General features: G+C 35.1%; 1 protein-coding gene across 24 annotated transcripts in view; it reads left to right on the top strand.

The window, feature by feature from the left end:
* LOC132604339 (TMV resistance protein N-like) overlaps window positions 1-22,529 on the top strand; it is a 76,909-nt gene extending 54,380 nt beyond the window's left edge. The window contains exons 4-29 of one of the 24 annotated variants that reach the window (XM_060317812.1): window positions 2,536-2,814; window positions 11,577-11,786; window positions 11,883-12,089; window positions 12,275-12,481; window positions 12,578-12,784; window positions 12,881-13,087; window positions 13,182-13,388; window positions 13,742-13,948; window positions 14,045-14,251; window positions 14,347-14,553; window positions 14,648-14,854; window positions 14,951-15,157; window positions 15,253-15,459; window positions 15,555-16,340; window positions 16,421-17,266; window positions 17,349-17,370; window positions 18,100-18,191; window positions 18,298-18,378; window positions 18,557-18,606; window positions 19,868-19,957; window positions 20,054-20,182; window positions 20,291-20,370; window positions 20,980-21,055; window positions 21,142-21,209; window positions 21,290-21,370; window positions 22,115-22,529. In XM_060317812.1, coding sequence (XP_060173795.1) covers window positions 2,536-2,814; window positions 11,577-11,786; window positions 11,883-12,089; window positions 12,275-12,481; window positions 12,578-12,784; window positions 12,881-13,087; window positions 13,182-13,388; window positions 13,742-13,948; window positions 14,045-14,251; window positions 14,347-14,553; window positions 14,648-14,854; window positions 14,951-15,157; window positions 15,253-15,459; window positions 15,555-16,340; window positions 16,421-17,197 — 4,329 coding nt within the window. In that variant the 3' untranslated portion in view covers window positions 17,198-17,266; window positions 17,349-17,370; window positions 18,100-18,191; ... (7 more) ...; window positions 21,290-21,370; window positions 22,115-22,529. Of the gene's footprint in view, window positions 1-3; window positions 734-1,316; window positions 2,411-2,535; window positions 2,815-11,576; window positions 11,787-11,882; window positions 12,090-12,274; window positions 12,482-12,577; window positions 12,785-12,880; window positions 13,088-13,181; window positions 13,389-13,741; window positions 13,949-14,044; window positions 14,252-14,346; window positions 14,554-14,647; window positions 14,855-14,950; window positions 15,158-15,252; window positions 15,460-15,554; window positions 16,341-16,420; window positions 17,267-17,342; window positions 18,379-18,556; window positions 18,607-18,715; window positions 18,877-19,867; window positions 19,958-20,053; window positions 20,183-20,290; window positions 20,371-20,979; window positions 21,056-21,141; window positions 21,210-21,289; window positions 21,371-22,114 lie in introns of those variants that run through there. The other 23 variants (XM_060317807.1, XM_060317809.1, XM_060317800.1 and 20 more) reach the window with 23 other exon arrangements.
* Window positions 22,530-27,110: the final 4,581 nt, after the last annotated feature.

Below are 27,110 nucleotides of genomic sequence, written 5' to 3'. Positions count from 1 at the left end.
AAGTCAGGTCTACTCCCCTGTTTCACACTGTAATTTCTCACAATAATGAAGAAGTTGGGTTCACTTTTATGACAAATAGGAAGATGATTGGAAGTTTCTCCATAGATCAAATTACATGGCTGAGAATTATTTTGCCTCTTAAGCTTCAAATATTTCTCTTTATTAAGCAGCACAACAACTATATTGTATGAGTTTTCTCACCACATATCCAAAGCTGAGAATTTCCTTTTAGGCTTTAGCAATATTCTTCAACAATGTCTCACGCTTCTTCTTCCAAAGTTTCCAAGTATGATGTCTTTTTGAGTTTTAGAGGGAAAGATACACGTAGAACCTTTGTGAGTCATCTCTATAATGCTCTAAAACAGAGAGGAATCCGCACTTTCAAAGACGATGAGCGGTTGGAAACGGGAAAAATAATTTCTGGTGAACTTTTAAAAGCCATAGAAGAGGCCACATTCGCGGTCGTGATATTTTCAAAAAGCTATGCATCTTCAAGATGGTGCTTAGAGGAGCTTGCACACATCATAAAGTGCAAAAGTGAATTGGAGCTTGTGATTCCAGTCTTCTATGATGTCAGTCCATCAGATGTGCGCCATCAAAATCCCCCTTTCGCTAAATCATTTTCCAAGCACGAGAAAAAATACAAAGATGATTTGGAGAAGGTTCAAAGATGGAGGGATGCATTTGCGGAGGCAGGGGAAATAAAAGGATTTCATTATTTACCAAATTTCGAGTAAGCTTTCTTGCTTTTTTTCTAGTTTCTCGTTATCAAAAGGAAAAAGACCAAATTTTTAGCTACAACCTCACACAATTATCATCTATACTCTTACCGAAAAAAGGAACAAAGATCTAGGTAAACAGAGACGTATATGGTAGTCAGTTTACTTGTAATTATAATTTACATTTATGGACAGACCTTAAATATGTGCTTGTTTGATGATGTTATTAGATTTAAAAATATAAAAAATGTTATAATTCATAATAGTTGATTTAAACTACCTTGTAACACCGGTAAAAAAAAGACATATAATCTATGTGCATATGCTTAATTTAATTAAATAGTGTAATAAATTAATGGACATACCTTGAGCATGTGCCTGTTTAATGATTTAATGGTGGTACTAGGAAAGTAATGTTATGAGGGAGACAATAAACCCTTGTTGATCATCAAGTGTATAGGCAGGGGAACCCTTTTACTTCTCATGTGAAAAATAGAGCAGTCATCCTTTGTTCAGATGTCTAGATTTTCTTAAACTACCTTGTAGCATTTGTTTTAATTTACACATGATTAATTTCTACTTGATTTACACATGCAGTGACTCTTTCATTCATTGTAATTTGTAGGGATGAGGTCGATTGCATTAAGAAGGTAGTCGATGACATATTTCCGAAGTTGCTTCAAGTTAATCCACCCTTTCCGGAGAGCTTAGTTGGTATGAAAGATCAGGTTGAGAAAGTAATCTCATTACTAGACACGAAATCAAATGACAATGTTTGGTTTGTTGGGATTTGCGGAATGGGCGGTATAGGGAAAACTAAAATTGCAACGGTTATCTTTCAGAAATACCGTAGTGAATTTGAAGGTGCTTGTTTTCTTGATGTTGGAGAAGGACCGAGGGATAACGGAATACGATGGTTGCAACATGCCCTCATGTATGAACTCTTCAATGAAGACTTGAATGTGACAAGCAGCTATAAGGGAAAGAATTTGATAAGGAAGTGTCACAAGAAGAAGGTTTTTATCGTTCTTGACAATGTAAATCGCAAAGAAGAACTAGAAGCTTTAGTTGGAGGGCGAGAGTGGTTTGGTGAAGGTAGTAGAATCTTGATTACAACAAGATATCAGCGCTTGTTAGTCACTCATATGGATGAGGGGTATGAAGTCCAGTTGTTACCTAAGCAGGAAGCTGTTGAACTGTTTCGTAGACATGCTTTCAGAAGTGAATCTCCAAAGGAAGGTTTTCGGGGGCTTTCTAGCCAAGTGGTGGAGTATGCTGATGGGCTGCCTTTAGCTCTTGAAGTTTTGGGTTCTTCGTTGTATCAACGAGACGAAGAAGAATGGAGAAGGATAATTGCTAGACTGAAGAAAATCCCTGACAACGATATTCTAGGAAAACTTAGGATTAGTTTTGATGGACTAGATAAAGAGGAGAAGAGAATATTTCTGGATATTGCATGCTTGTACAGTGATGATTCAATAGATTATGTAAAACGAGTATTTGAGAGTTGTGATATCAACTTGCAAGGAATAAAAAACCTTGTTGAAAAATCTCTATTATCCATCAATAGATATAGAAGTCTGATGCATAACACGATAAGAGAAATGGGTAAAAATATTGCAAGGGAAGAGTGCACTAAGCGCAGAATATGGCTCCCCGAGGACGTTCGTGACCTTTTTGAAGGAAAGTTGGTAAGCAATATTTTGACGTAATTAATATAAAATTTCATAAGCTCTTAAAATACTTGGTTGTTCTGTCAAGATTTTTCCACATTTTTTATTCCTTAACAAATAAAGATATGTTTCATTCTTTATAGGAAGCAGAAAAAGTTGAAAGCATGCGAAGCTCAGAGACACACTATTTCAAAGATGAGGCATTCAAGAAGATGCAAAGGCTGCAGGTGCTCAAAATTGATGATATTAAGTATGGTCATGTGAATGGTAGCACTATCACTTATCTCCCCACTAGCTTGCGGTGGGTTGATTGGAAACGCTATCCTTCAAGTTCGTTGCCGGAGTATTTTGAGCCATTACATCTCGTCGGGCTTTCTTTACATGATAGTAAGCTTGTCAAACATTTTTGGACAACATCGAAGGTATGGTTGTGCTTCCTCTCTCTCCAACATACTTAAGTTCTATTCGTCCCCTTTTCCTAGTTGAATCAACATAAATTAATTACCTTACATTGGAAATGCTATAAGAAGTAAATTTTTGTCCATAGGCATAACTAACATCAAAATGGTACAGCGGTAGGGGTCGTTTGGTGCATGGTATAGGCTGAGATATTCCAGCACTAATTTTTTATACCGTGTTTGGTAGAAGGTATAAATTTATCCCAGGATAAATTTATACCTCCTACCAAACACGGTATAAAATGAAGCCTTATCCTAAGGGTGGGTTATCCCACCTTATCCCACTTATCTGTGGGGTCCAGTCCCCTATCCCATATTTTAAGAAAGGAAGATTTTTCTTCCTTTGACAAATTATACATTGGCAACAATTGTGGACTTGGCTAACAAGCCAATTTCTTTGTTCATATTTTCATGATGTAAGCGCTTACCTCATCATAATCGTGATGTAAGCGCTTACCTCACCATAGGAAATTCATTCCTATAAATAGGCAGCTTATGGTTCATTTGTAACACACCAAAATCTCAGACAATACATCTGAGTGAGAGCAAAAGTGAGGTATTCCATAGACTGTAAGAAAATAGTCTGTGAAGAAAAATAGAGTGTGAGTGATATTGTAGTGAGGTGGGAAAATCAAAAGAGTGTTGTTTCTTTTGAGGGTGTAGTGGTTTTAGGAGTATTTGTACTCGTTACTACACAGTGTAAAATTCCTCTATAGTGATATCAGCTGCTCCTCTTGGCCGTGGTTTTTCCCTTATTCAGAAGGGTTTCCACGTAAAATCTTGGTGTCATTATTGCTGCATTTTATTCTTGCTGATTTAACCATAAGTTAGTGTTCCGCGTTTATCACTAATACCGTGAATATTATTTTTGCGGGTCTATTTTATTCCCAACAAGTGGTATCAGAGCCAAGGTTCTGTCTGAGTATGCTCTGTGGTTGCAGCACAGTCTGAACTTCCACATCAGAAAAGAATTACTTTGGTCTTCGAATAAAATAATATTTGTATTTGTGATAAACGATGGAAGCCAACACTAGTAGAATGGTTACTTTGAGTGGCGTAAATTATGCCATTTGGAAGGGCAAAATGGAAGATTTGCTCTATGTCAAGAATTTTCATCAACCTGTCTTTGGAAATAAAAAGCCTGATAATAAATCAGATGAAGAGTGGAATTTGTTGCATCGGCAGGTTTGCGAGGTTTGCGGCTTTATTAGACAGTGGGTTGACGATAATGTGTTGAACCATATTTCTGGAGAGACACATGCTCGGACCCTATGGGAGCATCTTGAAAGTTTGTATGCTCGAAAAACTGGTAATAACAAGATGTTTCTGATAAAGCAAATGTTGGGTTTAAAATACCACGATGGTTCCGCAATGACAGATCATCTGAATATTTTTCAGGGGATCATGAACCAGTTATCTGCTATGGGTATTAATTTTGATGAAGAAATTCAAGGCTTATTTCTACTTGGTTCCCTACCAGATTCTTGGGAAATTATTAGAACTTCATTATCAAATTCTGCTCCGGATGGTGTGATCTCTATGGATCTTGCCAAGAGCAGTCTTTTAAATGAAGAGATGAGAAGAAAATCTCAAGGTTCCTCCTCATCAGATGTCTTGGTGACTGACACTAGGGGGAGAGGCAAGAATCGTGGTTCTCAAAATAGAGAACATCATAGAAGCAAATCCAGAAGCAGACTTAAAGATATTGACTGCTATCATTGCGGGAAAAAAGGGCACACAAAGAAGTTCTGCCGGATTTTGAAAAAAGAGAATAGAGGAAAGGAGGAAAAGAAAGAAGATGGCAATCGTGTTGCCGCTGTCACTACAGAAGATCTTGTTACTGTCCTTGATGCGGATCTGATAAATATTGCTTGTGATGAGTCAAGCTGGGTTGTGGACAGTGGTGCCGCATCTCATGTGACATCAAGGAAGGAATTTTTCTCATCCTATACTCCGGGTGACTTTGGAACTTTGAGTATGGGTAATGAGACTGTATCCAGGGTGGCTGGTGTTGGAACGATTTGTTTGAAAACTAGTATTGGAACTAAACTAGTTTTAAACAATGTAAAACATGCACCTGATGTTCGTTTGCACTTGATCTCTGTTGGTGTTTTGGATGATGAGGGATATGTCAGTACCAATGGTGCTGGAAAGTGGAAGCTTACTAAAGGTTCCATGATTGTGGCTCGTGGCGAAAAGCGTCGTAGTCTATACTGGACTACGGCCTCTACCTGTGTTGATATGGTGAATGCAGTTGAGAGCAATAGCTCTTCAACGTTATGGCATAAGAGGCTTAGCCACATTAGCGAGAAAGGACTAAATGTTCTGGCCAAAAAGAAATTATTGTCAAATTTCGAAAGTGCTAAATTAGAAAAGTGTGAGCACTGCTTGGCTGGAAAACAAAATAGAGTTTCTTTCAAGTCTCATCCTCCTTCAAGAAAGACAGAGTTGCTTGAGTTGGTGCATTCAGATTTATGTGGTCCAATGAAGACAAGGACTTTGGGTGGTGCACTTTATTTTGCTACCTTTATTGATGATTGCTCAAGGAAGCTTTGGGTCTACGTCTTAAAGACTAAAGACCAAGTGTTGGGTGTCTTTAAGCAGTTTCAGGCCTCAGTTGAAAGAGAAACTGGAAAGAAGCTGAAGTGTATTCGTACTGATAACGGTGGTGAATATTGTGGACCGTTTGACGAATACTGCAAGCAACAGGGTATCAGACACCAGAAGACTCCTCCTAAGACTCCTCAGCTTAATGGTTTAGCAGAGAGGATGAACAAGACCTTGATGGAAAGAGTCAGATGTTTGCTTTCTGAAGCAAAGCTGCCGAATTCCTTTTGGGGTGAGGCTTTATTGACCGCTGCACATGTTATTAATCTATCCCCTGCGGTTGCTTTGCAAAGTGATGTTCCAAACAGAGTTTGGTATGGAAAGGATGTTTCCTATGACCACTTGAAAGTGTTTGGTTGTAAAGCTTTTGTACATGTGCCTAAAGATGAAAGGTCGAAATTAACTGCCAAGACAAGGCAGTGCATCTTCATTGGTTATGGCCTTGATGAGTTTGGTTACAGGCTATATGATCCAATTGAGAAGAAGGTTGTGAGAAGCCGTGATGTTATCTTCATGGAGGATCAAACCATTGAAGATATTAACAAAGCAGAGAAGATAAAATCTTCAAGTTCTGAAGGTTTAGTTAATCTTGATCAAGTTCCTCATACAAATGTTGATGAAGTTGGTGGGCTCGATGACGATGGTGATGCCCAGAATCATGTTCCAGATCAGCATGTTGATGATGATAACGATGTCGCTATTGATGAAGTAGATGCTCCTACTCATGAAGTCGTGGATGAGTCAGATATTCCACTTAGAAGGTCTACTAGACAGCATGTTCCTTCTTCCCGTTATTCACCTAATGAGTATGTATTACTCACTGATGGGGGAGAACCTGAATGTTATGAGGAGGCCATGGAAGATGAGCACAAGGATCAATGGATTGAAGCCATGCAAGATGAGATGAAATCTCTGCGTGAGAACCATACTTATGAGTTGGTGAACTTGCCTAAGGGCATGAGAGCTTTGAAGAACAAGTGGGTGTTCAAAGTTAAAGCCGAAGAACACAGCTTGAAGCCCAGATACAAAGCTAGATTGGTTGTTAAGGGATTTGGTCAAAGGAAAGGTATTGACTTTGACGAAATATTTTCTCCTGTCGTGAAAATGTCCTCCATTCGGACAGTTCTTGGTTTGACTGCTAGTCTTGATTTGGAGATTGAGCAGATGGATGTGAAGACTGCTTTTCTTCATGGTGACTTAGAAGAGGAGATTTATATGGAACAACCTGAAGGCTTCAAGGCAAAAGGTAAAGAAAATCTTGTATGCAAACTCAAGAAGAGTCTCTGTGGATTGAAGCAAGCTCCCAGACAGTGGTACAAGAAGTTTGAGTCTGTTATGGGGGAGCAAGGCTACAAGAAGACTTCTTCAGATCACTGTGTGTTTGTACAAAGATTTTCTGATGGTGACTTTATCATCCTTCTGCTATATGTGGATGATATGTTGATTGTAGGCAAAAATGCTTCCAGGATTGACGAGTTGAAGAAACAGTTGAGTAAGTCTTTTGCAATGAAAGACTTGGGTCATGCTAAGCAGATTTTGGGCATGAGAATTACTCGTTCGAGAGATGAAAAGAAGCTTTATTTGTCGCAGAAAAAGTACATAGAACGTGTACTAGAGCGCTTCAATATGAAGAGTGCTAAGTGGGTTAGCACACCTCTTCCTGGTCATCTGAAATTGAGCAAAAAGATGTGTCCTACAACAACAGAGGAAAAACAGAGAATGGCCAAGATTCCTTATTCCTCTGCCGTCGGAAGTTTAATGTATGCAATGGTATGCACTCGACCAGATATTGCTCATGCAGTCGGTGTTGTTAGCAGATTTCTCGAAAATCCAGGGAAAGAGCATTGGGAAGCTGTGAACTGGATACTCAGGTATCTAAGAGGAAGATCAGATGAATGCTTGTGTTTTGGAGGATCAAATCCAATTTTGAAGGGCTATACAGATTCTGATATGGCAGGTGACCTTGATAACAGAAAATCCACTACTGGATATTTGTTTACTTTTTCAGGAGGAGCTATATCATGGCAGCCAAAGTTGCAGAAGTGTGTTGCACTATCTACAACGGAAGCGGAGTATATTGCGGCTACTGAAGCTGGCAAAGAGATGATATGGCTCAAGAGATTCCTTCAAGAACTTGGATTGCAGCAAATGGAGTATGTTGTCTATTGTGACAGTCAGAGTGCAATAGACTTGAGCAAGAACTCCATGTACCATGCGAGAACAAAACACATCGATGTCAGATATCATTGGATTCGTGAGCAATTGGAAAGCGAATTGTTCCAAGTCAAGAAGATTCACACGAATGAAAATCCTGCAGATATGCTGACCAAGGCGGTACCGAGAGACAAGTTCGAATCGTGCAAAGAACTTGTCGGCATGCACTCAAATTAGAAGCCAGTGTACCCTCCTTCAGGTGAATGGGACTGGAGGGGGAGATTTGTGGGGTACAGTCCCCTATCCCATATTTTAAGAAAGGAAGATTTTTCTTCCTTTGACAAATTATACATTGGCAACAATTGTGGACTTGGCTAACAAGCCAATTTCTTTGTTCACATTTTCATGATGTAAGCGCTTACCTCATCATAATCGTGATGTAAGCGCTTACCTCACCATAGGAAATTCATTCCTATAAATAGGCAGCTTATGGTTCATTTGTAACACACCAAAATCTCAGACAATACATCTGAGTGAGAGCAAAAGTGAGGTATTCCATAGACTGTAAGAAAATAGTCTGTGAAGAAAAATAGAGTGTGAGTGATATTGTAGTGAGGTGGGAAAATCAAAAGAGTGTTATTTCTTTTGAGGGTGTTGTGGTTTTAGGAGTATTTGTACTCGTTATTACACAGTGTAAAATTCCTCTATAGTGATATCAGCTGCTCCTCTTGGCCGTGGTTTTTCCCTTATTCAGAAGGGTTTCCACGTAAAATCTTGGTGTCATTATTGCTGCATTTTATTCTTGCTGATTTAACCATAAGTTAGTGTTCCGCGTTTATCACTAATACCGTGAATATTATTTTTGCGGGTCTATTTTATTCCCAACATTATCCTGAGATAAATTAGTCCCGGGATAATTTTGGCTAACTACCAAACGACCACTTAATATTTCATATAGCCTATCAATTTGGGTAATCAGTTACTTTCAATCTAACATTCCAAATACTAATCTTATTAGAAAGAGTTAGAATTAACTTAACAAACCAAAGCTATTTATCGCAAAGAATATTAAATAAATTGTTTTTTGTGAAATGATTTCAAATTTTTAAAATTTTGAATTTCAAACTTTAGATATCAAGCAGGTGACTTGTAGCGATTTTTTTGTGCAATCTAAAAAATATATTGGACAAATTATTAAAACTGTAGAAGAACTGCTTTTGTGTTCCAGTCAAATGAATAGGTTGTGCGTTGTGCGAAACCGGATTTAGACGGGCTCGAATATGGGTACCTGGATGGGAAAACAAAAAAAAAATATGATTTAGAAAATAACTTTAATTTTAACAAAAATAGGGGATCAAATTGTGCATTAATTATTGGGAAAAAAAAGTAGGAATCTTAGTAGTTCAGTTATGGACTTTCACCTTGTTAGTGAGGGTTCAAATCTCCACATTATAATCCCCTACCCCTACCCTACCCCTATCCCTATGTAATAAACAAAAAAAAGGTAGTAAAGAAATGACTTCACATAAAACCTCATTTTTTTCACTTCATTAGTAAATGTACCATTTTCCTAAGGGTCTGTTTGGAAAGCCACCTGGTAATTGGAATACTTGTGCACTCTTTCTCTCTCTCTTTCTCCCCAATACAACAAACTTCCAGTTTTTTTTCTTGTTTGTAAGGTTTAATTCACATGAATTAATCACTCCACGATCGATATCCTACACAAAATAAGTGCTTTGATATACACAATTAACATAAAAAATAATAATTTAGTAATCACTCACTTGAAAAGTAAACGTATCATCTCTCCAGCAGCTCGTACTTCTTTCTTTTCCCAATTAAATCTTCAAAATATTTGGGTGTAATGGAATTAGAACTACAAATTTTTGCATGGAGTGTCCTTCCCAATTAGTCAATCTATTTGTTTATTATGCAAGGTTATTGACATTTTTGCCCTATCGAAATGGTAATCTCTCCCTTTCTCTCAATCAACTTTCTTTTCCCAATTAAATCTTCAAAATGTGTCGGTGGAATCGAACTAAGTTGACATTCACAAACTAAAATAAAGTACTTTATCACAGAGAATAGTAAAGAAATAGTTTTTATGTGAAATATTTTTAATTTTTGGATTTCAAAATTTGTAAAAAATTAGATATTAATAGGAATTTGTTGCGAAGTCCTATTATAATTCTGAGCAAATTGTTAGTACAATTGTATAATTTACTTCTTGCTATTATATCTACCTAATAAGAAGTTGCAAGTTTCGGAGGACTCCATCACGGCGTAAGCCCTATAAATATTTAATTTTCGGAAAAGGGCCAAAAATGCTCCTAACTTATTGAATTTGGCTCAAGAATACCCTCCTTCCATCTACTGGACCAAAAATACCCTCAAGTACTGAAAATAGATTAGTCTCATAACAATTGATACTATTTCAAATATTCGAAAAAAAGAGGTTTGATACTTTTGAATCCATTGTATTAATTTGACAACCTGCTCATATGCTCCTTTGATAGAGCATTTGACGGGATTTACTTTCTTTTTGTCCGCCTAACACTAATGTAAATACCTTTCTATAAAAACACTAATGTAATACCTGCAGATGCTAAGCCCGACAGGTGATGTATATTAATTCGTTTATATCTCGTAATGAATAGTCAATGTATCTGCGGACACTAGTATTTTACATCTATTTAATGTTGGGTAAGAATTTTTTTCGAAGCTATGATGTATATTAATTCGTTTAGTATCTAGTAATGAATAGTCAATGTATATGCGGCACTGTATTTTACATCTATTTAATGTTGGGTAAGAATTTTTTTGGAGCTACTATTGGTTTACATCTATCTAATGAATGGACAGTGCTGTACTATAACACATGCCAACTAATGACGTGAATTCCTTTCTTTCTTTTCTACCATGTTTCAGACATTAGCTAAAAGACCAATATTATCCAAATTCATTAGCAGTCAACAAAAAACTCAAATCAGAATTGGATTTTTCGATGATTCCATAAGAAATTGAATTGAATAACGACTAATTACTGTAAGAATTAACAATAGATAAATTGTGGGTCAGAAATTGGATTTTCTTTGATAATTAATCAACCATTGGTTTTAGGGGCATTTTTAAGCCAAAATATTATATTAAGGGCATTTTTCGTCCAATATGTGGAAGAAGGGTATTTTTGAGTCAATTCAATAGGTTAGGGATATTTTTAAGCCAAAAGATAACCTTGAGGGCATTATTGGTCCAAGCAAGTGGAAGAAGGGTATTTTCGAACCAAATTCAATAGGTTATGGGCATTTTTGGTCCTTTTCCATTTAATTTTCAATATCTTAGAAAGTAAAATTTAAAAAGAAAGTACGATATTAAAGAGATTGTATTTTCATTGTTAAATTAAAAGAGCACTAAATATATATTTAGATTTTAAGATAATATGTATTTCCAAAACATCTAAAATATAAACTTGCTTTTGTGTATAATTTATTCTGTGAAATTATATCTGATTACTAAAGAGTTTGCAAGCTTTGGGAGACTCCCTCACGGCATAAGCCCTATAAATATTTAATTTTCAATATTTTTAAAAAGTAAAATCTAAAAAGAATATACGATATTAAAGTGGTTTTATTTTCATTGTTAAATTGAAAGAGAAGAAATATATAAATACGGAACTTTTCATTATTTTCATTACTTTCCACATTAGCTACAGACGAAACTTTATTTTCATTGTTAAATTAAAAGAGAAGAAATATATATACACGAAAATTTTCATTATTTTCCACATTAGCTACAAACGAAACTTTTCCACATCAGTGAGCATTGTGAAAACGGAACTTTTTTTGTAAGCCTTCTCTTCTCTTTTTCATAATCTTCTCTTCTCTTTATTTCTTCCCCACAACATACTTAAGCTATCTGGTATATCATACAAACATTATGTTCTAAATTGTTTTTTTTAATTAAAGCAGAAATTGAGCAACTTGAAGCATTTGGATCTAAGCGGGAGCAATGGGTTAACAGAAACCCCTAATTTTGGTGATATGCCAAACTTGGAGACACTAAATTTATATTGGTGTGAGAATTTGGAAGAGGTTCATCCCTCTCTAGGACATTGCAGAATGCTTACACAATTGGATTTGAGTGGTTGTCACAAACTTAAGAAGCTTCCAGAATTGGTGGGGGTTCACTTCTCTTTATTTTTTACACATAAAATAGAACTGCTTATTTCATAGAAGCAATATGTTTTATATTTTGCTTTTTCATGAAAACAGAAATTGAGCAACTTGAAGCAATTGAATCTAATGATGTGCGTTGGGTTAGCAGAAAGCCCTAATCTTGGTGATATGCCAAACTTGGAGACACTAATTTTACAGATGTGTAATAATTTGGAAGAGGTCCATCCCTCTCTTGGACATTGCAGAATGCTTACACAATTGGATTTGAGTAGTTGTCACAAACTTAAGAAGCTTCCAGAATTGGTGGGGGTTCACTTCTCTTTATTTTTTACACATAAAATAGAACTGCTTATTTCATAGAAGCAATATGTTTTATATTTTGCTTTTTCATGGTGGGGGTTCACTTCTCTTTATTTTTTACACATAAAATAGAACTGCTTATTTCATAGAAGCAATATGTTTTATATTTTGCGTTTTCATGAAAACAGAAATTGAGCAACTTGAAGCATTTGAATCAAAGCTGGTGCGTTGGGTTAGCAGAAAGCCCTAATCTTGGTGATATGCCAAACTTGGAGACACTAAATTTATATGGGTGTGAGAATTTGGAAGAGGTTCATCCCTCTCTAGGACATTGCAGAATGCTTACACAATTGGATTTGAGTGATTGTCACAAACTTAAGAAGCTTCCAGAATTGGTGGGGGTTCACTTCTCTTTATTTTTTACACATAAAATAGAACTGCTTATTTCATAGAAGCAATATGTTTTATATTTTGCTTTTTCATGAAAACAGAAATTGAGCAACTTGAAGCAATTGAATCTAATGATGTGCGTTGGGTTAGCAGAAATCCCTAATCTTGGTGATATGCCAAACTTGGAGACACTAAATTTATATAGGTGTGAGAATTTGGAAGAGGTTCATCCCTGTCTAGGACATTGCAGAATGCTTACACAATTGGATTTGAGTGTTTGTCACAAACTTAAGAAGCTTCCAGAATTGGTGGGGGTTCACTTCTCTTTATTTTTTACACATAAAATAGAACTGCTTATTTCATAGAAGCAATATGTTTTATATTTTGCTTTTTCATGAAAACAGAAATTGAGCAACTTGAAGCAATTGAATTTAAGATGGTACCGAGGGTTAACAGAAACCCTTAATTTTGGTGATATGCCAAACTTGGAGACACTAATTTTAAATATGTGTACGAATTTGGAAGAGGTCCATCCCTCTCTTGGACATTGCAGAATGCTTACACAATTGGATTTGAGTTATTGTGACAACCTTAAGAAGCTTCCAGAATTGGTGGGTTCTCTTCTTTTTATTTTTTACACATAAAATAGAATTGCTTATTTTGTAGTAACATTATATTTTATATTTTGTATTTTTATAAAAATAGAAATTGAGCAACTTGAAGCATTTGAATCTAAGCTCGTGCGGTGGGTTAACAGAAATCCCTAATCTTGGTGATATGCCAAACTTGGAGACACTAAATTTATATAGGTTTGAGAATTTGGAAGAGGTTCATCCCTCTCTAGGACATTGCAGAATGCTTACACAATTGGATTTGAGTGGTTGTCACAAACTTAAGAAGCTTCCAGAATTGGTGGGGGTTCACTTCTCTTTATTTTTTACACATAAAATAGAACTGCTTATTTCATAGAAGCAATATGTTTTATATTTTGCTTTTTCATGGTGGGGGTTCACTTCTCTTTATTTTTTACACATAAAATAGAACTGCTTATTTCATAGAAGCAATATGTTTTATATTTGGAAGAGGTTCATCCCTCTCTAGGACATTGCAGAATGCTTACACAATTGGATTTGAGTGGTTGTCACAAACTTAAGAAGCTTGCAGAATTGGTGGGGGTTCACTACTCTTTATTTTTTACACATAAAATAGAACTGCTTATTTCATAGAAGCAATATGTTTTATATTTTGCTTTTTCATGAAAACAGAAATTGAGCAACTTGAAGCAATTGAATCTAATGATGTGCGTTGGGTTAGCAGAAAGCCCTAATCTTGGTGATATGCCAAACTTGGAGACACTAATTTTAACTATGTGTACGAATTTGGAAGAGGTCCATCCCTCTCTTGGACATTGCAGAATGCTTACACAATTGGATTTGAGTGGCTGTCACAAACTTAAGAAGCTTCCAGAATTGGTGGGGGTTCACTTCTCTTTATTTTTTACACATAAAATAGAACTGCTTATTTCATAGAAGCAATATGTTTTATATTTTGCTTTTTCATGAAAACAGAAATTGAGCAACTTGAAGCAATTGAATCTATACATGTGCGTTGGGTTAGCAGAAAGCCCTAATCTTGGTGATATGCCAAACTTGGAGACACTAAATTTATGTGGGTGTGAGAATTTGGAAGAGGTTCATCCCTCTCTTGGACATTGCAGAATGCTCAGAGAATTGGATTTGAGTAAATGTGAAAAACTTAAAAAGCTTCCAGAATTGGTGGGGTTCTCTTCTCTTTATTTTTTAACCATAAAATAGAACTGCTTATTTCATAGAAGCATTATGTTTTATATTTTGCTTTTTCATGAAAACAGAAATTGAGCAACTTGAAGCAATTGAATCTAACTGGGTGCGGTGGGTTAACAGAAAGCCCTAATTTTGGTGATATGCCAAACTTGGAGACACTAAATTTATATGGGTGTAAGAATTTTGAAGAGGTTCATCCCTCTCTTGGACATTGCAGAATGCTCAGAAAATTGGATTTGAGTAAATGTGAAAAACTTAAGAAGCTTCCAGAATTGGTGGGTTCTCTTCTCTTTATTTTTTACACATAAAATAGAACTGCTTATTTCATAGAAGCAATATGTTTTATATTTTGCTTTTTCATGAAAACAGAAATTGAGCAACTTGAAGCAATTGGATCTAACCGGGTGCGGTGGGTTAACAGAAAACCCTAACCTTGGTGACATGTCAAACTTGGAGACACTAATTTTAGAGATGTGTAAGAATTTGGAAGAGGTCCATCCCTCTCTTGGACATTGCAGAATGCTTATAAAATTGGATTTGAGTCATTGTGACAACCTTAAGAAGCTTCCAGAATTGGTGGGGGTTCACTTCTCTTTACTTTTTACACATAAAATAGAACTGCTTATTTCATAGAAGCATTATGTTTTATATTTTGCTTTTTCATGAAAACAGAAATTGAGCAACTTGAAGCAATTGAATTTAAGATGGTACCGAGGGTTAACAGAAACCCTTAATTTTGGTGATATGCCAAACTTGGAGACACTAATTTTAGAGATGTGTAAGAATTTGGAAGAGGTCCATCCTTCTCTTGGACATTGCAAAATGCTTAGAAAATTGGATTTGAGTCATTGTGACAACCTTAAGAAGCTTCCAGAATTGGTGGGTTCTCTTCTTTTTATTTTTTACACATAAAATAGAATTGCTTATTTTGTATGTAACATTATATTTTATATTTTGTATTTTTATAAAAACAGAAATTGAGCAACTTGAAGTATTTGAATCTAAGCTGGTGCGGTGGGTTAACAGAAATCCCTAATTTTGGTGATATGCCAAACTTGGAGATACTAAATTTATATGGGTGTAAGAATTTGAAAGAGGTTCATCCCTCTCTTGGACATTGCAGAATGCTCAGAGAATTGGATTTGAGTAAATGTGAAAAACTTAAAAAGCTTCCAGAATTGGTGGGGTTCTCTTCTCTTTATTTTTTAACCATAAAATAGAACTGCTTATTTCATAGAAGCAATATGTTTTATATTTTGCTTTTTCATGAAAACAGAAATTGAGCAACTTGAAGCAATTGGATCTAACCGGGTGCGGTGGGTTAACAGAAAGCCCTAATCTTGGTGATAAATGCACAAGTTTAGAAGAATTTCCAGAAATCTATGGAGATATGCGGCGCTTAACAAGACTGACCATAAAATCTATTGGGATAAGAGAACTGCCTTCATTCATTGGGAATCTGAGCAGCCTCACTGAGCTCAATCTGAAAGGTTGTGAAGATCTTGTAAGTCTACCAAACAACCTCTGTAATTTGAATAATCTTAAACATCTTAATCTTTGTGGCTGCAAAAAGCTAGAGAAGCTTCCAGAAAACATCGGTGAATTGCAAGAGTTACAGACACTTGATGCAAGAGAAACTGCAATCTCTCAACTACCTCCGTCCATCACCAAGCTTGGCAAAATTAGTAATCTCAATATTTTGGGTGAACTTCCTGAGGATTTAGGATCTTTACAATCTTTGAAAAGTTTGGATCTTAGGGGAAGCAATATTTCTTGTTTACCCAAAAGTATCAAAGAACTCTTAGGGCTTGAAACCTTGGACGTTCAATTCTGTCAGAATCTTAATGAATTGCCAGAAGAGCTACCGCCAAATTTGGAGAAGCTATGTGCAGATTATCATTTAGCCTTGAAGAGCATCAGATATCTAGTAATTAAATATCTTAAGTTGCGTTTTCTCTCAATATCATGGTGTGGTCATGAAAAATCCGAATACGGAACTGTCTCAAGTGAACAAGTTAATGTGTTGCAGTCACTACAGCATTTAATTAGGACATGCATCCAGGTTTTTATCTCTCCCTCACATATATGAACGTTGAATATTCTTGTCGAATCGATTTTTATTAATAATGATTTATGTTGCAGTGTGACTACCACCAAAGGGATTATTTTCTCATTTGTTTTCCCAAAGTGAGAATCCTAGAGTTGTTCAATTATCAGTTTATAAATCAAAATGTGAACTGGATTGATTTGAGCCCATCTTGGTATAACGATAAATTCAAGGGTTTTTCTATATGTGGTTGTACTGATGAAAGGGATTGGATATTAATAGCTACATTGGTCTGCAAATCTGATCCTGGAAGAAATCATTCCTTGAAGTATTACCTTCGCAAATGGCCCAAATGGCCCAAGTCTGCTATGTGTTTCATCTACATACCATTTGAAACATTGTGGCACGCTTCTGACAATAAAGAAGGGAAGAACCCAAATGATTACTGCCTGTTTGAGGTGTATTCAATGCACGGACAGGGAGCGTATTGGGGAATTCGCCCGGAGTATGAGAATAATGATACTGCAGTGACAACTGAAATTTGGTGCTCTATGGAACTTGAGAAACCAGAGCCATCACTCACTTTTGGACATTTGCAAGCGTTTGCTGAGCATAACATTGCAACAGACAGGGGACTACACTCGGGCAATGAGAATAAAGATGTAGAGGTGGATCAAGCAGCAATGGCAGTTCAAAAGGACAATGAATCTCAAAATGTTGAGTTGACTAGAGTTTATGATAGCCCATCAAGAAAAATGGATGATGCTTCAAGAAAGAGAAAGAGAAAAACAAAGAGAAATAGAAATAAAAAGAGAAAGATAGCAGGGACAGATGAGACTAGCTGCTCTCATTTCACCAACAAGCACGCATGATTTTGATTGGATCTTGAGAAACCTCTTCCTTTGCTAGCAAAAATTTGTCACTGAAAGGAGAAAGTCGAGGTTAGCCTTGAAAATATCTTGAGAATTCTTATGTTCATTTGTATTTTTAACAGTAATTTCATGTTCTTTGATGTAGGAACAGGGGCGGACCCACGTAGAGCATGGTGAGTGCTCGAGCACCCATTGACCTCGTCTCGAGCTATATGTATTTATATATAAAACTGTAGAAAAATTGACATATAGAATTGCTAAGCACCCATTGCACAAAACTGATGGTGGGTGCTTTGGTGATGAAGTGAAAGCCAAAGTTGTTCCGTGCATAAGATTTGGGATCAATCCTCTATTAGAGCATTTTCTTTTTTATGAAACTCTACTGGTTCTAAAGTATTTATTGTTTAGCTTTGCTGTTTCTTATTTCTGACTTATTTGTCTCGTTTTCTTCTTCTTCTTTTTTGTTTTTTTTATCAGCTGGCTTTCCTTTCTCTTTTCCCACTGTTTTTCTTACTTTTTAAAAAAATCCAATTTCTAATTAGTCTACTTCAAATAATCATTTTTAAAACATTTAACGATATTTAAATATTTTCATGTTTATAGATTAAAAAAAATGTCATTTACAAACAGAAAACAACCAAAAGAATGAGTTACGAACTAAATTATTTTTTGATTGTCAAAAAATAAAAAATTATCTAAATTATTTTTTGACGAAACGGATTCAGTTGAACCCCTTTTTTATATGTGGGTTTGTCGTAGGTCTCAACGCTCCTTAGCTTTCACTATCCTAAGGTAGAACACAATAGTGTTCCTTTTTTGCCGATTTGCCTTTTTGACGACCACCATTCGTCACTAAAGGCAAGCACCCAGGACCTTAAAATCCTGGATCCGCCACTGTGTAGGAAACATCTATCCAATCAGATATTCAAAACAAAGAATATGTAATGAGGGAGCAATTACTCAACATCAAAGCCAAGAGCGTGGAGCTTTGCAAGTAAGATCTTGTTTCCTTGAGACTAGAGTGGATGGGAATCCTCTTTCTAATTGCAAGTTCGATTACTCCATTAATTTATTTTCTTTTTACCATTTTATCGAGAAAGGTGCCTGATATTGCTGGGATCGTTCTTCAATGTCTCTTTCAGTATAGCTAAATGCAAGGTACCTGTTGATATCATTCTCAGGTAACAGGGCAATTCTGGTTATTTTAATTTTTTCCCTTGGATTTTAAGTATGGACTCTGGAATTTTTTTAAAAATGATAGCGTATACTATTATAGACAAATAAATGGTTTTATCTTTAAGTTTGTGCTATGTTTCTCGAGTATACTTGATCACATGATATAATTTTATGCTGCTGCAGATGGGCAATCCATTTATGGTCCAAGTACCGTTGCTTGTCCTACTACAAAGGTATCTTGAAGCAACTGGTTTCCACATCAGAATTTCCAAAGTCAAAATGAAATTTATTCATAGTAGTTTGGAAATGAATTTTAACCTTTAAGTACTATTGTTTGTCCAGCTGCAAAGTTCCAAACTCTTTCCCGTGCTGCGAAAAGTTGATGTAGTAACAACTGAAATTGGCTGCTCCATGGTATTTGAGAAACTAGAACCATCATGCATTTCTAGTTCACGGGCGTCTGTTGAGCATAACATTGCAACAGATAAATTGGCTGCTTCATGGTATTTGGTTCGATTGAGCTTTTTGTTGGGGTGCTGTTGTTGCCTACTGTTTTGGTTTGCTATTGGCTTGATTGTGATTTTCCTCCGCCCTTGAGTTTTTTTGGTGTTTCGTTCATCTTGCTTGAATTTGAATTTTCTCTGCTGATTTGGGATTTTTCAGTGTATTTGGGGTTTCTCTATGCATTTGGGATTTCTCTGTGTATTTTGGGTAGACTTTGTTATTTCATGCCTCTCACCTTTAAGAAAGTGATGAAATCAGTGGAGAAAAGTGATGAACAAAATAGAAACATGTTAACAAATCCATAAAGAAGTGAAAATGTAACGAACATATTGGAAACTGGAAAGGATATAGGATTAAATGTTTCTTTTTATTCCTTAAATTTCGTGCCAATTGACTTGAGCCTTGGGGTGCTCCCCTTCAAGGTCTCAAGTTCGAAACCCGCTGGGTGCAAACAATTTCTGGGGGCCATCGGACTGGGGAAACCCTGAATTAACCGTGGTGCACTTGCGGGAAACTCCTTGCCGAGGGCCTGTGCACCCCCGGGATTAGTCGGGGCTCAAAGAGACTCGGACACCCGGTGCTAGTCAAAAAAAAAAAAAAAAGTATTAGTTGGAAAATGATATCCAACTACTTCAAACATTCTTAGAAATTTTTAATATGATTTAAGCTCTTCAATTGTATAGCTAGCTTGTGTATCATTTGCCTAGTTTAGTACTCAAAAAAATTTCTTGTTGCTCATTTATGTTTCCTGTTTGATTAGTTATTATATTTAATATAACATGTCTGAAGAATATGACTAAGGAAACAGATTAAGCTGTTAAATGACACCTTTATTAGATATGACTTCACCTCTGGAAATTCTGAAGCCTGAAAGGAAGAAGCCATGGAAGCGAGCCAATGGGATATTCTAGATTCTACTTCTTAACCTTGGATTGTATGTAGCAGATCATGTCTTCCAGCTTCTGAAATTGCTTTCCCTCCTTGTTGCAGCTTTCATTTTATATCTTTGATGTGATGGAATGAAGTAATAGGCACAACAAATATATATGATTCCTTCAGTAGAGAAAGTGGTGCATTATGGTTAGCTAATCCTTTTATCTCTATTTTTAGATACTAGAATTGAATCTTGTCTCAACAGGGAGAGATCCTTCTTATCTTTTTCATTTTGCCATTCAGATGGTCAATTCAGAAAATCTGCAATAGCTAAGTTTGTTTCTGCCAACAATTCCTTTGGTGACAACTTTTACTGAAGAACCCCCCCACCCTCCCACCCTTTCAATTTTTGCCAGTCCAATTAAGAAGCAGGTAAGATTAGATCATTTGTTTAACTATTATGACTTTTGTTTGACGCCCATCTTCCTGGTCTAGCAATATGGTTAATAATGTATTGATTGTCCCCTATACTCTTTGCAGGTTTTACCTCTCGCCGCAGCAAATGATACGGATAAGTTGTTCCAAAATTTCGAGATGCTGCAAAACTTTTCAAGGGAAAGGTAATGAAGCTTTATTCAGTCTCAAATGTATGACAGCACTGTCATTGCTTTAATACATATAGTTCGATGGAGAAATCCATTTAGAATCGATTCCAAAAGGGGATCATAGACTGAATGGGCGTTATCACCGAATACGTAAGCCTTTTAGGTTGAACCTTCCTAAATAGTTTATAACAGTTGATATTGGAGTAGGTTGATCAAGGCTCGAGATCATGAATTCTAAGGCTTTGGTTTAAAGTTTGAGTGTTTTTCCTCTGTTCATTAGTTTGCAATTATCAAGTAAATTATGTAACAGGACCTGATTAGTGATTACTACCCATCCATCACACAGTTACTCCCAAATATCCAAATCTTTTATCACTTTACTTTTTGGGACTATCAATTAACTAACAGTGTGTACTCTTTGCCATGGTCAAATGAAGCATAACTTCGTTTTTGTAAAAATGGACGACAATGAAGTTGGAAGACCAGTATCAGATTATCTTGGGGTCACTGGAGATGCTTCACACGTTACACTTATTCCACATTATGATGGGCACTATAAGATTTTTGAAAACCTTGGTTACTGAATGTGAAATTTTATCTTGATTCTTGATTTAATTCGTGTAGGTTATTGGATATATAGACGAAGATGATCGGAAGAAATTTAGATTTGACGGGGACATTACACTCGAGGAAATTAAAGGTAGATTGTTACAAATGGTTGTTAGGTGCATCCAATTTTGGTTGGGAAGTTCTGGAATAACTTGTTTATTGTCTTTTATTCCTCAGGCATTTGAGAGAATTTTTTGGAAAACAAGCTTGAACCTTTCTATAAATCAAATCCGATTCCTGAGGCAGTAAGCTGCAATTTCCTTCTGACCTTTAATTTAGCTCATCATAATGTTCTGATTCAACTCTGTGTCTGTAATCATCACAGAATGATGCGAATGTGAAAGTTGTGGTTGGGAACAATTTTGATGAAATCGTTCTAAATGAGTCAAAAGACGTGCTTCTTGAGGTATGTTCAAGAAATGATTTTTTTTCCATTAGTTTTTGTAATCAACTGCGGGATCAAAACTTTTGTATGCAATTTAACATCTTTTTGTTAGATCTATGCACCATGGTGTGGGCAGTGCCAAGCTCTAGAACCAACGTTCGATAAGCTTGCACAACACTTACATGGCGTTGAGTCTCTTGCTGCAGTGTCATTTTGGTGTTTAGCATTTGAAATTTGCAGTTTTACATCATAGTTTTCTGATGACCTTTCTCTTGAGATATTCACATCCATGTATTGTTTATATGGCCTAACTTCTTTAAGTGATAAAACCCAAAAGCCCAAAAGCTTTCTGAAATGGTTGTGTGATGAAGAAATTAACTTTTGAATCTTTTACTCATTAGAAGCATGTCTTAAGTTTCAGTTTCTGGAGTTAGGAATGCTCTGTATTCTTATTACTCTCGACATTTTAATAAAAAAAGCATGCTCAGGTTCATAAGTCTCTAAGTCCATTCCAGTACTGCATTTAATTCTGAATTGAACTTTGAGTTCATTTGCTAGAATAGGAATTAGTACTAATAATCTATTTGTTTAGAAGCTCACCCATTTCAATCACTTTGTGACCTCTTGAATACTTAAATGGTCAGACTAGTGTGACTTGTGTGGAATATTTCATCTGCCTACTAATTTAATGCATTTTTAACTGGAGCTTTGCCTCTATTTGGCCCATAATTCCTCACATTTTTCATTTGCTGGTGATATGCACAGCCCTACCAATTATGGAACTATGGAGAATACAAGTACAAAAACCTTGAGACTTCAGAGGACCTATTGGCCTTCAAAGAAGCTCTGAATTTCTGTTACACATCCTGAAGACATGCTCCATAACAATTCAATCTCGTTGCCGATATTTAGAGTTATAGATAAGCTTACAAAGTTGCTAAGGAGTTGGTCATTTGTTCAATCTCGCTCCTGATTTTAGTTGTATCAGAATTTGTACGATTTTAAATATATTAGACTTTACATTTGCGATTGCACCGCTTCTCTGGAAAAAAAAATCACAAATTGATTGCCGTACACATAATTGCGGGGGTCAATTTTTAATTTTAAACCCCCAAATTGACAGTCTTTTTGTAGTGACCGAACACACCCTATATCTTAAACAATATTTTTCGACTCTCTAGATCTCCTTTTGTTGTTGCACTGAATGTGTTATATATATATATATATATATATATATATATATATATATATATGTGTGTGTGTGTGTGTTTTGCTAACCTACAACATGAAGGTTGTAGGTTAGCAACCTCCCCATATTTTGATTCACTTAAATATCCTTATTATCTTCTACCAGAGCTTTAATATTAAGGATATTTTTGTCATTTCTCAGAACCCTCAATTCTTTCTCTTGTATCAGGTTACCCAGAACTCCAGCCACCGTAATACCTCACTCGTCAATCCAAGATGACGAGTGGGGTATTACATTTTTCCTTTTTTTATTTTGGATATATGGTGCTCATTTGATTAGTGAATTGATGATGAGGTTTGTTTTCAATTTTTGTAAGGTTAATTTGTGATTTAGCCTTTTTAAGTAATTGGTCAAGGCATAGTTGCAATTGAGGCGGTTTAACTTGTTTGAATCGATCGTGGCATTGCTTTGTGGATAGCGGTATATGACTTTGATTTGATGAATTTGCTGCTTGGATTAACAGGCCCAAAATAACTACTACTCCCTCCGTCCCAATTTTAATTTGAATTGGCACGAAATTTAAGGAATAAAAAGAGACTTTTGAATCTTTTGATCTTAAATTAAATTAAAGATGTGTGTAATATTCCAAAATGTCCTTTGAATCTTGTCGTTTTAAACTAGCCACATTTCGGGCGAAATTCCCTCTCAATTTCATTTTCCAGCATCATCTCTTCATTTCTTTCTTTGAAGAACTTAGTAGCATTGTCTTTATTTGAACCAAAAAAATGAGAGCACCTTTCTTTCCACGCTACTTTTAAAGTATGTCATTAATGACTTTGAATGGAGGAGTAAGAGAAGTGCTACAACAAAACAAAAAACAAAAAACAAAAAAGAAGAATTTCACATCAGAAAAATTCATTGATCAAATGGAAGAGAACGTTAAAGTAGAGGAGCTTGGCAAAGAATTGCAAAGAGAACATAGTATGGAATGAAGGAGATATGTAGTTGGGAGTAGCAAGGAAAAGAAAATAATAAAATTACCTAAATGCCCTTCCTTAAATATGTCTTGTAAAGTATTGATATGGACATTTTAGTGAATCAAAAAATGGATAGGATTCTAACCTACAACCTCGATGTTGTAGGTTAGCAAAAACACTAATAATTTTCGCTAAATGTTAAACGATCAAAATATCCTCTAAATGTTGATAAACTTTTATATCTCTTAAGGGTTAATTTATTCTTATGTTACTAATGTACAAAAAGGTAAAAGTGGTCATTAAGGAATTAGAATTATAATGAGTTTAGTGGAAAAGAATCCTTATTGAACTTGGTCACATGTTTTGCACTTTGTTATTCACGTTAGGAATTATATTAATTGCAATATACCTTACAGAAACTAGAGTTAGTTTAAAGCTTAAAATTAATCAAATAGAACTTCAATAGGATACAAATTTCACACTATTATAAATACCTCTTATCCTCGGCAGTTCATGTAGCAAAATTGTTCCCATTTTTTTTTTTTTTTTAACTGATGATCGATTTATGGAGAATCTAGCTTAATCTATCCTTGGTTTTTTTAGTAGGTATTATTCCGGAACTTCATCTTCCCATAGAGAGTATAATTATCACCCCTTGCTAATAGGTTGTAAGTATTTAATTACTTTTCATGTTTTCTTACTTTGTATTTACATTATTTATTGTTGTATGGTTTAGGCATAAGGGTAAAAGTTTGTTGTACTATATATTATTTTATTATTCAAACTTGCTCATATATAGAAAGGAGAACCAACCAATTGCTGTGCATATTCCTATATTTATTCTTAATTATAATTGAAACTGTTTATCGCTTAGAGTTATTTCTTTTGTTATTGGTTACTTTCGTTAAGTTCTTAACTTTGTCACAATGGCATGAATAACATTTGATATTAGATGTCACAAAGATGCAAAATTTTAATTGGAATTCTCAGCTGAAAAAGAATTTTGGGAATAAAAACTTCCAAGGAATTTATAATAACATTACGGGAATTCAATGATTTGAGAATTTAACGACTAGAAGAATGCACGAATGGATAAGAGTTTGCATGTTCTCATCTTTAAGGAGATTTATGTTAATGTTAGAGGTTACCACACTTTTTACCAGATAATTTTATTAGATTTGTATATATCTTGGTGGTCGAAAATATAATTTGTCATGTTCTTCTTCTTTCCTTTGATTTGATCTCTTTAGTTCAATCATGTATAGGTCCAGGGAGTAATTCTAGATTCATTGTGGTAGCTTAAATTGGTAGATTTGTTTTGACCAATCCATGAATTTAAAAGTTATAATGGCAACAAATAAATATGATACTTTATCTAAAGTTTGAATGCCCTATTGATGTTGGGAAATATATATATTCTAATGAAAGATCACAAGTCAGAACTTTTTATAACAGCATCGCCCTATAATAGCATCTCTTTATAACAGCTAAGTTTTTTTGAAACCGATTTTTTATGTTATATTTTATTTCTCTATAATAACATTTCACCTATAACAGCAACAACCAACTTTATAACAGTACGTTCTTTGTAAATTCTCCCCCCCCCCCCCCCCCCCCCCCAAACAGTTATCTTCATTTTTTGGTAACATAATAATTAACCATCTTTATAAAAATAGAATATCTATGATTACCAATAATAAATTTAGACATTTTGACTAAATATTTGATCCTTTAGTACATTATTTATGACAAATAATATTATATGAATATAAAATTTTCATCATTTAAGTATTTTCTTTCGCTATACAAAGTGTGATTAAGATTAGAATTTGACAATTAGAAATGAAAAATTAGATTTTATGTATCTTTTTTGTCTATTATCCGGGAAATATTATTTAAATGTTAACGTTGTTATAGGTGTATAATAGTCATTCTCTATAACATCCAACAAATTTCGGACCCAACGATGTTGTTATAGAGAGATTTGACTGTACATGAAGTAAGTTAGATCTTGTGATTTAATCTGGCAAGTCTTCCCATATGCTCATCGAAGTATTTGTTAGCTCCACTAAATTGCTTAAAGTTGAATAGTAAAGGAAATTGAAGAAACGGAGAGTCATGTGGAGGTGAAGAAATTGTCAGAGACAAACAATTGCGCTAAAGCTCCATCGAGCACTGTTATTTGGGATCCCATGGGGCAAAGAAAATTCGTTTGAATAATTCATGGTGGAAATTGACTCTATGCTACTGATGAATTCCATCAAAAATGACTGCAGAACCCCTGACACGTTCCAGACAGTAAAGATAATTAGAAGGTCGAGGGTTGAATTGAGTTTCCAATTGTGCACTGTCATAGAGAACTCAATCAAGTAGCTTATAAACACGCTGTTGTAACTCTTAACTTCCCCTTCTTTACTTTACTCTTATCTTTCTCTCTATATCTCTGAATATTAATAGCGTAGATTAAATATATTTTTAAAACACTTGGAGCTTTTGTTTAACCTTTGCCAAATTTCATCTACCAAATTACTTGCATTACATTTGGTTGCTCTGTTATACAACACTAACAAAGATTAGTTTTGATTTGTACAAATTGTTGCTTAATATTCTCCAATTTCATGCCTCCTCCTCTTGTATTTTTTAGGTCTTAAGATAAGTAATTTCATTAGCAAAATTCTGGGTGTGTCGAGAAAGGACCTGTCATCTTATTTCATTGTTGAAACTTCCATGGATAAATACATGGGTCAAATCATTGCAGCACTTCGTTCATGAAAATAACGAAAACGTGTTATTTTAATATTAATGATCACAAAAATTTCATAAGTATTATGAAATATATAAACTATTTTTATAAAGGAAAAAAAAATTGGAGTTCTATATAAATTCAACCTTTGGGTTTTGATTCATAAATAAAGGGCGCAAATAATTTGTCTTGGAGTTGATTACATCAATTAGACATTCATTACAACTATAGTTAATTAAATTGTCTACTTCCTATTTTCTATCCTTCATATTACACAAAAAAAGATATTAATTACTACTTTAATAATTTGGTTATTTTCTTACTCCCTATAAAAAAAAATAAAAAAAATGCGACTTATACCCTACTCCATTTTTTTATTAAATCGAAAGCCTGTAAAACACTTAGAAAAAGAATTGAAATCATGGTTCATGGTAACCTTAGGAGTTCTGTCATGACATGCTACTTCATTCTACTTCTTCAATTTGCTTCTTTGAATTTCGTTATTTTTTCAGAAGTGTTTGGGGTCCTCACTGTGCTTTTGTTATAAAAATATAAATTTTAAAATTTTTTATTTTTATGTTAACCAAGGTTTTGTTTTTTCAAACTTTTTCCTTAGCTGGAAAGTAAATTGTACAGAAATCAATCCTAGCCTAGGGGCTCATAATTCTTGCCAAATTGCTAAAATTTTGAAGATCCAAGGCTTGAGTTAGCTTTATAAGTGTAATCTTGATTCGACCTCTATATTTGATTGAAGATTGGATTTGAAAACCAATAGACCTCGAGCAATTGCTTGGATTATTGACGACGTATGCTGCACATGCAGATTGTGCCAATAACGCTAACAAGCATGTA

Source organism: Lycium barbarum, chromosome 7 (genome assembly GCF_019175385.1).
Source record: "Lycium barbarum isolate Lr01 chromosome 7, ASM1917538v2, whole genome shotgun sequence".
NCBI classification, from domain to species: Eukaryota; Viridiplantae; Streptophyta; class Magnoliopsida; order Solanales; family Solanaceae; genus Lycium; species Lycium barbarum.
Note: the sequence above shows the minus strand (reverse complement) of the source record. Positions and strands in the feature narration are given on the sequence as shown.